This window comes from Xyrauchen texanus, chromosome 3 (assembly GCF_025860055.1).
Source record: "Xyrauchen texanus isolate HMW12.3.18 chromosome 3, RBS_HiC_50CHRs, whole genome shotgun sequence".
NCBI lineage: Eukaryota > Metazoa > Chordata > Actinopteri > Cypriniformes > Catostomidae > Xyrauchen > Xyrauchen texanus.
The window spans coordinates 17,732,703-17,743,653 of record NC_068278.1 but is presented as its reverse complement, the minus strand read 5'-3'; the positions used below and the strand labels follow the sequence as shown (position 1 = coordinate 17,743,653).

The 10,951-nt window shown below is 35.9% G+C and overlaps 1 protein-coding gene across 1 annotated transcript; it reads left to right on the top strand.

Moving 5' to 3' along the window:
• The first annotated feature begins 6 nt into the window (after nt 1–6).
• Nucleotides 7–6,547, top strand: LOC127630693 (polyunsaturated fatty acid 5-lipoxygenase-like). Its single transcript, XM_052108395.1, has 8 exons — nt 7–97; nt 226–429; nt 728–814; nt 3,435–3,613; nt 3,764–3,876; nt 4,368–4,468; nt 4,688–4,858; nt 5,776–6,547. The coding sequence occupies exons 2-8, from the start codon at nt 289–291 to the stop codon at nt 5,953–5,955; spliced, it is 972 nt and encodes a 323-aa protein (XP_051964355.1). The 5' UTR covers nt 7–97; nt 226–288; the 3' UTR covers nt 5,956–6,547.
• The last annotated feature ends 4,404 nt before the right edge of the window (nt 6,548–10,951 follow it).

Genomic DNA, 10,951 nt, shown 5'->3' with positions numbered 1-10,951 from the left:
CAATACCACAGACCCAAACACTAAGCTGCATTTGGCTGCACCCATCTGCCTCCTGTACAAGAACACACAGGATCAAATTGTGCCGATTGCCATTCAGGTATCTGTAATATATAGAACCAGTAGCTAGTTGACCGGATAAAATGAAAATAAAAAATAAATAAAAATGCTTGTACAATTACTTTGTACAAATGATCCTATTTGTGTTTACTATGTTATCTGAAACAGCTCTGTCAAAAACCAGGAGAGGGAAACCCAATTTTTCTCCCGAGTGATAATAAATTCGATTGGATGCTTGCCAAGATTTGGGTCAGATCCTGCAACTTTAATGTTCATCAGGGGCTCACACACTTTTTCAAGACACATCTGATTGCTGAGGTTTTTACCATAGCCATGTACAGACACCTCCCTGCAGTCCATCCTGTATACAAGGTAGGACTAATTTCACAAATCTTTCACATTTTGCAAACAAACATTTTAATTCTGTCAAATTAAAAATAATTTACTCACCCTCATGTCATTCCAAACTTGTATGACTTTCTCTCTTCCGGCAAACCCAAAAGTGATGTTTGGCAGAATGTTATAGGGACTAACAGCCTCAAATTTTACAAAATACCTATTTATTTGGCATTGTGTAACCTAGAACCCACATTTCCTGTTTTAGGATAAATGCTTTGTCATATTGTCATGTCAATGTCATATTTTTAATTGCATCATTCACTCCTCACAGTTACTGATCCCACATATTCGATACACCATTGCCATCAACACAGAAGCCCGTGAAAATCTCATCTCTGAAGGAGGGGTCTTCGACAAGGTAGTTTTACCCCAGTTTAATCTGGCCACACATAAAACAGCATTTAATCAGGAGCAAGTGTAGTCATATTTAGTTTTACTAGGTGTAAATAGCTCCTGCCACACAGTGCTTTTTGCTCTCCAGTAGTCTGGTGGACCGACAGAAATGAAAGGCAAACTGCACCCTCAAGTGTCGCTCTATGGTGTAGTGCAGGGCTCTTCAACTACTTTTCTTGCTGGGGCCAGATTATCCAGAAGAAAACTTGGCGAGGGCCAAGAAATATTCTTTATTTACTTTATTTACAAGTAAAATGTTAAAATAAAAATGACTGTGCATTTATTTATATAAAAATATTTTTTTAAAGTTTGGCCATATAATTCCTTCGTAAGATCTGACTGAAGAACAAACACGACTTGCTATCGTAACTAACACATTCGTTTTGAACAACTTTACCTTGAAATACAAAAAACAATGATCATTTTAAAAATTAAGAATTATGAAAACTGATGAGGAACATTTAGACCTGCTAAAGACTTCTCACAATATCAACCCACATATAAAATCAATTTTTCAGACACTTAAAGGTGCATTCAGTATCTTTTGTCTTTGTGTCATCTTGGACTTGCACTGACACTGAGCGGCTTGGATGCAGCATCATTTAAAATCAATAGTTTTCAGTTTCAGATGCCACTGAAGACATTATTCACATTCAGACATGATTAATTTGATCAATGAGTGAAAGAGTCAAATAACAGGATATTTACTGAGATTAAGTGAGTAATATTCGGCTAATCATGTGATTCTAACATGGCGGCCCTCATGTGTGGACCCTCTCCATGTAGAATAAAACAGCTTTAATAAGGTTACTGATATGACTGGAGTCTTCATTATAATGCGAGTGGTCGTGATTTTATACATGTATTGCAAAATTACAATTCATGTCTTTAGAAGTTCAACTTTTTTTAATTAAGAAAAAAAAAATACTGAGTGCACCTGTAATCTTCTTTTTGGAAAAAAGAGAAAATGTCTCTTCCTCCCTTTTATCTATTATACAGTATCAACCCATTCATTCATTCAGGGAACATTTTGTCCTGCAAATATTGTGAGTTTGCCCACAATAGCCAGTGCAGGAGCCAGATATGTGTGCAGATAATCACTGGAAAGAGCTAATTGAGATGAAGCGGTTTGTGATTAAGAGGGCTGAAGAGGGCAAAGAAGATGCTTTTTGTTGCTATTTACACTTATAGCCTCTGCCTTAGTTGTATTCTTCTGTCCTTGTTATCTCTAGTAATGCCACATTACCTTGAGGTTTGAGGATGTAGTTTTTACAATCTTCATTAATTACAGACTTTTGTCATTTACAGTAACACAATGCTCTAGATTCTGTTTTATAGATCTAGTTTTATTGGTATTTGCATTATGGATGGGTAAAAATATAGATTTTTCTGTGCATCGTGATCTTCATTTGAACAATCTTGATATCGATTCTTAAATCCCAAGATCAATCTTTTACTCTATTCGCAACCGTCCACTTCAATGAGAGCAAATCACTCGCATTTGCAACCAAATTTCATGCTATGCTACTAAAATGTATATATTTGGCAACTGGCTGGAAAATGTTTACATTTCACTCACCAGTAATTGTTTAGTATAATGGTGGAGTATTCAGCTGCGAGATCCTTTCACTGCGTGTTGAGAGTAAAAGTTGTTCCTTGTGTGTCCAAAGACAAGATCCATGCCACGTGACCCGTTAGTAAATTTAAAAAGTCTCTTTTAATACCCTTTTTACAGTCAGTTGTTAATTGAAACAACAAAAAAACATTTTTTTTTATTCTAATCAGGCATAGCACAGATGAGATAAAACCATTTGAGTCATCTCTCATTGACGTGTGCTAATTTAAATAACTGTTTACAGAAATGTCTGGTAAGGTTTCCTTAAAGAGAGGTAAAAGTACTGTTTTTTTTTTTTTGTTTTTTTTTTTAGTGTTTAACAAATCAATGTAAATACCTGTAAATAGTACAACTTATGCAATTAAACCTGTAATAAAATCTAATGTATGCTGTATAAAATCATATTTATTGATTAAATACATTGATGTGTTAATTTTTAAAAAGCTAAAATGTGACTTAAATGATGAAAAACCAATAAAATATAATTAGTAAAATTATATTTTCGTAATGTACCTAGTTAGAAGGTTCCCTGTATAATTAACAGCATTAGCTGGGAGAGAATGTCTTTCATATGTAAGCAAAAGGAGCATTATAACTAAAATATACCCATATAAATCAAAATCTAATGTCAATAACGTGCTATAATTAAAATAATGAACAGCATCTAAAATTGTTTTAAATAGCACTTTTTAAAGAACACCTTCAATAATGTACTTTTCAAGTTATAAAGATGAATTAGTACATGGAGAGGAGAACTTCAGGAAACAGTCAGAAACTAATGTTTCCATTGCACAGATTCAAGATCTCTTTTATTGTCTGATTAATTCATTGATTCATGATCATACTCAATTGTGGGTTTCCCACATGTAAATATGAATTCAGTTGGTCGTTCATTTGCACGTAACTCAAATTTGTGATATTTCCGACTGCAAGGCTGCAGATGATTCACTAAAGTTCTTCTATTCCAAAGTGTAATAGCATAAGTGGGTTTACACTTGGGCACGTGGTCAAAAAGGTCATGGAGACTTTCACCTATAAGTTCCTGCATTTTCCTGAGGCCATAAAAGATCGAGGAATGGATAGCAAGACAGATGTGCCCAACTACTACTATAGGGATGATGGCATGATGGTCTGGGAAGCAGTGAAAAGGTTGGTGATAATATAAAGAACGTTTTACAACAGTTCAAATGTTAATGAGGGAATGATTAACAGATTAAAAATTCAGCCAGATTTGTAACAATGTAGAAATATTGCACCTTGGAATTTGGTGATTTGTCATTTGATTTGCTCTTTCTGTAGTTTTGTTTCTGATGTGGTGAACATCTACTACAAGTGTGATGAGACAGTTCAGAGTGATGAGGAGATTCAGAATTTTGTTAAGGAAGTTTGCTTTGGCATGGATGATCGCTGTGGTGAGTACAAAATCGTACAAAAATGTAGTTAATGCATAACGTGTGAATGGTCGTTTTTTTTTAAAGATTGTGGGATGAAATGTATACGAATGTTTAAACAGAAAGTGAATATCTTCGGTTCTGTAACTGATCACCATTTCGTTTCTTTTCTGTTTTTTTTTTTTATCAAATTTTTTGATATCCTTACCTACATTAGATCATTTTAAATTGCCCTGTGGTGTTACAAATAATGTTAAAAGTACAAATATTATATGAATCTATCATCAATATGATGTCATAAGCAGCATGCTTAATAATTCATAAAAGAAAGATCGTGCTGTTTAAAAAAGTTTTAGACAAGGGTGTTTACATGTTTCCATTGATCATGGTATATTAATGGGGGGGGGGGGTTGTTGCATACAAGTGTCAATGGAGTATATTTGCATATTCAAGGTGTCTATGTGTATACTAACATCTGTAAACAAACAAACATTTGATGTCATTGTCCACAGATTTTCCAAAGTCCCTCAAAACCCGAGACGATTTAATTGAGTACCTGACTGTAGTGATCTTTACAGTCTCAGCACAACATGCTGCAGTCAACTTTGGACAGGTAGGATTTCATAAACTTTAAGTGATATTTCATCAATAAATAAATTCTGTCCAAATTTACTCAGCCTAGTGTTATTTCAAACTTGTATGACTTTTTCCTCTTCCCTTAAACACAAAAGGAGATCTTAGGCAGCATGCGAGTCTATCTTTTCAACTATTAAAAAATATCTGAGTTGTGTGTGTGTGTGTGTGTGTGTGTGTGTGTGTGTGTGTGTTCCAGTTTGACTGGTATGGATGGGTCCCCAACGGCCCCTCCACCATGCGGAAACCCCCTCCCACAAAGAAGAACCATGTCGACATGAAGTATATCATGGAAAGTCTGCCTGACCGTAATCGTGTCAGCCAGATTATAGGAACAGTTTGGGCCCTGAGTCAGTTCCAGGAGAATGAGGTTTGTCGACTGATTTGAATATACTGCATATGCACGAGTTTAGATGGTCTACATCCTACTGGTTAGCTAACACACTGAGCTGTATCAGGGAATTTTCTTGGTAAAAGCCGTATACGTGGCTGCTTAGGGACTCTCAGCCATCAGGGACCCCTGACGATGTGTACCCAAGGGGGTGCGTAGAGTCCCGGCCACATTCATTATTTCTCCCGTCATTTACTGACCCCTCTCTACTCTATTTATCAATATAAATGTCAAAAAGCCCAAAAGAAGTCTAACTTCAGCCTGTGACCCAGGGGTCGGCTGCAGGATTTCATCTGAGGGCATACACAGTAATATGACCATGTAAAGATGTGTACCCTTATTGTCTAGAGAGGTCTATTGACTTGTTTTTTAGTCAGAATCTATTCATTTATCTAATTTATTCAAAATGAAAAAAAGATATTTCATACTACATTAAAAATGCAATTCACAAATACAATGACTTGAATCCACCTCTTAAATTATGATATTGTTTGGGGGGCATTAGGTAAACAATGTCAGGGTGATACAACTTTCCTTAGATCATAATGAATAAATAGGTCTAATTGAAAATGAAATTCTTGATAAACAAAAAACACACAAAAAATAACAGTAAAAACGTATTAAGTAGTCTGGCTGTTTAAGCAGATATTTACACTTACATGCATTCAGTGTAAGAAATATTACTTTTTACATGTAAACTGATGTTTTTTCCCTTGGACACTCTTATTTGTCACTGAACCATAATTTTATTTGTTTTTATTTATTTATTTTACTGCTTGCTTGTTGATTTGTTGCAATGCTGACGTACAAGCACTGCACTCATAAAGTAATTTAATTGGCATTTAAACTTGTAAAAAGACAGTAAAATATAGTTATTTTCCCCCTGTTTTCCCCAGGTGTTTTTAGGGACATATCCAGACAAGTACTTCACTGAGCAATCAGTCCTAAATGCCATGGACACGTTCCGCAAGGAGCTAGCAAAAGTGACCCACATCATCAAGGAACGAAATGAGAATTTACCACTACCCTATTGGTATCTGTCCCCAGACAAAATTCCCAACAGTATTGCAATTTGAGAAAACGTTGTGGAATAGTTTCCCAATCCCTTACTGAAGGGTTTTCAGCAAGTGTGAGCTTGACATATAAAGTATTCACTTAAAAGGGTCTTACTTTTATGGAAGTATAGAGATCGTGCATTATGTTGTTTCTGCATCCAGATCATTTTCCTCATGACAGGATAAAATTGCTTGTACAACATTTCTTTTTTTTCCTGATCCTTGCCTCATGGTCATCTTATACATGTTGCTGTGTTTACTATGTTACAGGGTGATGAGCCTATATACATAATATATACTATAATATTCTCTGTTCCTCTCAAATTAGTATTCATACTTATTCTGAACTGTCATATTTTAAAATGCTGTAAGAACACTTGTCTGTTAACAATCGCATTTGTTTTTAGTGAGAATGCAGGAGTATGGGAGAGCTTTAGTGTTTGTCCTTACCAAATTGAACAATATGAAAATGTTTTAGTACTTGTAAAGTTTTTATTATGAAACTGGCTAGCCTAATTAATCACTTGTTGTAATCACAACGGAGCTCAGTTTCTTTAGCTTTGAAATCCACAATCTCAAAATAAATACATCATTTCTGTGCACATGCAAACAAGTCTACTGTGTTTTTCTATAAAGGTTTACGGTTGATGCAGAGTTTATTGAATATGCATTTACATGGACAGGGTTAAAAAAAAAAAGTGTAAGAGTTTGCTAAAACATGAATGATATGCTAATAATTATCAATCACTTTAATGAATAACACAGGTGAGATAGAGGTTGGTTTGAAAGTGAGCTTCAGAGATTTTATTCAATATTATGTAATGAGCCTCCTCAACTATAGACTAAAGATAGCATCATAGTGCGGAGTGCTGTGCTATCAGGGTGAATAGAATTTAGATAAATTATATTTATTTGTGCAAACTGTAAAGACGGCTAAAACATGATGTAGCCTAATATTTTTAAGTTTTGCATAACAAAATATTTTGAAACCAGCATTTGACGATGTTACAGAAAGGCACTAACAATGGAAGTGAATGGGAAAATATTTGGAGGGTTTAAAAGGCAGAAATGTGAAGCTTACATTTTTAGCATGAGAAAAGTGCTTTTATAAAATTATATTTGAGCTGTAAAGTTGTTTAAATCATAATGTTTACAGTCATTTTAGGGTTTGTTGATGTAACATCTTCATGGCAACAAAGTTACATTACACAGAAAAGGTTACGAAGCAATTTGATCACACTAAAATCATATTGCATATTGTTTATGTCTTACGGCTATACTTTTGAAACTGAGTATTTTAATGTTTACATATTGGCCCCATTTTAATGTCTCACTGTAACCCAGATATTTTTTTTCTTTTCTTTTTTTAAAGAAAAGGAGGGGCAAAATACAGTTTTTGTGGTCATATATATTATGCCACAATGCTGTTGATTGTGCCCGGAATCCAGGAATATTCCTTTATCAAGACTATGAAGACTTTTAAACCAAAATCTTCCTTTTAAACATCTCAGTTCCCAAATCACCATTGCCAGTGTGTCGTTATAGTAAAAAGTAGTCAAGGCCATGTAGGTAACTGAAAACATTTACAAAATTGACATCTATAGTGCTCGTGTTGCCCCGGATTTTGCACATAATTTAATTCCAATGAAACTGTCATGTTTCAAAGCTTTTTTTTTAATGGCTAAATTGCACAGAAGGGGCTGTTCACACCGAAAGGTTGATGTCTGTTAGCGTTATTTAAAAATGATAAACCCCATGTAAAGTTTCACTAGACAGATGTCTTTGCATCACGTTTAGCCGTGTTCTCAGCCTCTGGCGCAGGAGCGCCACTTTTTTTTTTTTTTTTTTGACGTTTTCAACACTTAAAACAAGTTCAGATGTGAACTGCCCATGAATGTATTACTTCATCACCATGATAGATGGCGATGTACGTTTTTAAGTGCGGACCAGCAACCCCTGTCGTTTTTCTGATGTCAAAATTAGGTGATGGCGAAAAATACATTAGAATGCATAATTAATATTTACATTTCACGTTTATCAGCGTGTATGTGTGGGATGAACCGAACCAAATGCTGTTCGTAAGGATGCACAGAGAATGGGATTGAGTGATGTTGATATTGCCGCTTCTGTGGTTGTGCCAGCAATACCTCCTAGGATCTTCCAAATGTCTGTAATTAACCTCCATGCACATGAATACATAAGGAAATGAAAGTTCCAATAGATATAGCAATGCAACAATATCTTAATCAAACATGTATACAATGTTTACAGTGATATACAGCCAATACAATGATATGGAGTCCTACAGACTTTTTATACCTCATTTTGTAAGCTCAAATGTGGCTCAGGTGGTAGAGCGGGTTGGCCACTAATCGCAGGGTTGGTTCGAATCCTGGCCCACACATGCCGAAGTGTCCTAGGGCAAGACACTGAACACCAAGTTGCTCCTATTGGCAGGCTAGCACCTTGGTGTTGAATACCGTAAAAGGTTAAAAAGGCGCTATACAAGTGCACATCAATTCAGAATGAGAAGCAAAAAGTCCTTCATGCACCTTGTCAGAGTCAGAACTTTGCGTCACAATAAATTCACCAACAGCTGATGTGACGCACTTTTAGCAGCATCCACATGCTTTTTTGTATGAACATTCTGCGCGATGTTTGTGCGGCCTCCATGGGCGATGGAAAAGCGAACTCTTTTTGAAGAGCCTCATTAGATGTACATGCACACTTCGTTTACATTTTTCCAGCTGCAGTTTCATCTGTGTGCCCTTTCAAACTGACTCTATCGGTTCACTAACTGGACATCTATTGATATGGGATTGTGTTTGCATAGTTTAATTGAATCATGCATTTCAAATAACAGTTATTTTATAAGCCATATGAGTATTCTAATCAAAAGGTAGCCAAGGAAGTGACTGAGAAAGCCGCATAAGCGATAGAAAGTTCAGGAGAGGGGAAATACAGGACAAAACACAATTTTTTCAGAATAACTCCCTAGTAAATGTGCTTAGTTACAGGACTGTCCTGGGGGGATAAATAAATAAAAAACGTTTGGCCAACCTTCCCAATGGTTTCTCATGAAGTGGTTACCATCTGGACTTCCATGGACAAATTGACAGTTTTCCTCCCGCTCCATCCTACTACTGTTCTAACTGGCCAGGTTGAATGAATGAATGAATGAAAACTTTATTGAACAACAACAACAATCAACACGAAGTGTTCAAAAGGATAAAAACACAAAAAAGCCCAAAGGCTTGTTTCCATTGTGGTCCTTAAGATGGAAGATGAGTAACAATACATGGACTAAAAAACATTGAGAACAATGAAGAAATGGGACATAAAAAGGATACAGACAAATAAAACAGATAAAAATACAATAAAAAAAACAAAACAAGGGCTAAATTCCCAGATAAACAAGCAGACACACAAGCAGACAATATAATATTTCTACTACTTCAAGGATTTCTATTTCCTTTTTATATTTTTTATAGATGTAATAACCAATTTTTTATTGAAGATTTAAAATGATAGTAGGAAGAGCTCAACAGTTTAAGGTTTAAAGGTAAACCATTCCACAAGACAGCTGCAGAGTATAGGAAAGAGTACTTTCCCACACAGCTCTTAAAACGGCAGGGCCTGTAATCTGTGGAACTCCCCCTGGTACAGTAGTTGTGCGTATCACTAATTTTTGAAAAGTAATCACACAAGTACTTGGGTGCCAGATAATTTCTTATCTTATAAACTAAACACAGTTTAAGTTGAGAAACCCTCTCCTCCACTCTGAGCCACCCAAGACTGGAGAAATGGTCAGGAAGAAGATGAGTTCTAGGATGTAATTTAAGGATCACTCTGATTAGTTTATTTTGACAGATCTGTAAATTGTCTTTAAGGCCTTTAGTAATGCCTGTGTACCAAGATGTACAGGTAGTCAAGATGACATTGAACAAGCGCATTGACCAGGATTTTTAAGGTTTTACTATCTAAGAGGCTGGATATTCTTGCCAGGAACTTAGTCCTTTGGCTTACCTTTGAGATAATTTTTCGGGCCATAAGCTCCCCTGATAGTTTGTTATCTAGTATACAGCCCAAGTAAGTAACTGCTTCCTTGGCTGTAATTTCAACATTACCTATGACTACCCTAAACCCCTTAGCCTTTTTCAGTTTATCTCTGGACCCAAAAAGAATTGACTCTGTTTTGCCAAGGTGGAGAGACAACTTGTTGTCTGTTAGCCAAACACTGAGGTTAAGGAGTTCTGAACTAAGCAGCCTTTCGACCTCTGATTTGTCTTTATGAGAGACTAGAATAGCTGAGTCATCTGCAAATAAAAACAAATTACAGTCTATAGCTGACGACATATCATTGACATATAATTAAAAAAAGAGAGGACCCAAAATACTCCCCTGGGGAACTCCACAAGTTAATTTAAGTGGTGAGGAAAAGGTCCCTTCCACATCTACCGCCTGTTCTCTGCCCACCAGGTATGACCTCACCCACTGAAGAGATGCAGGAGAAAATCCTAGGGCTTTTAGTTTGTTCAAAAGGATATCATACTGAACAGTATCAATGGCCTTTTGAAGGTCTATTAACACCATGCCACAAAAATTCCCCTTTTCTTCCTCTTTCCTAATAAAGTCTGTAAGATAAAGCAGACAGGTATCAGTGGAATGGGATTTTCTAAAGCCTGATTGGAAGTCAAATAAAAGGTTATGTTCTGCTAAATAACTGTCTATTTGCTCATAAATGATCCTTTCCCCAATTTTTGATATTGAACAAGATAGATACAGGGCGGAAATTTCCAGGATCAGATTTGGGCCCCTTTTTAAATAAAGGTATCACTCTTGCCACCTTAAATTTACTAGGGAAATGGTTATTTTCAACTGATAAATTAAGATAAGTTATGACAGGAGTGATTATTTCAGCAGCATCCTTAAGAAATCTGGCAGGGGCGTTGTCAAAACCGGTAGCCTTGGAAGGATTTAAACCTTTGAGTTTTTTTTAGAACCAGCCTCTATTACT

Bases quoted from the DNA above. Each gene is read 5' to 3' on its own strand.
- LOC127630693 (XM_052108395.1), top strand. From the start codon at position 289: ATGCTTGCCAAGATTTGGGTCAGATCCTGCAACTTTAATGTTCATCAG. The intron at 815-3,434 runs GTAGTTTTACCC...TCTATTCCAAAG, and splicing joins AAGGAGGGGTCTTCGACAAG to TGTAATAGCATAAGTGGGTT. The intron at 4,859-5,775 runs GTTTGTCGACTG...TGTTTTCCCCAG, and splicing joins GTCAGTTCCAGGAGAATGAG to GTGTTTTTAGGGACATATCC.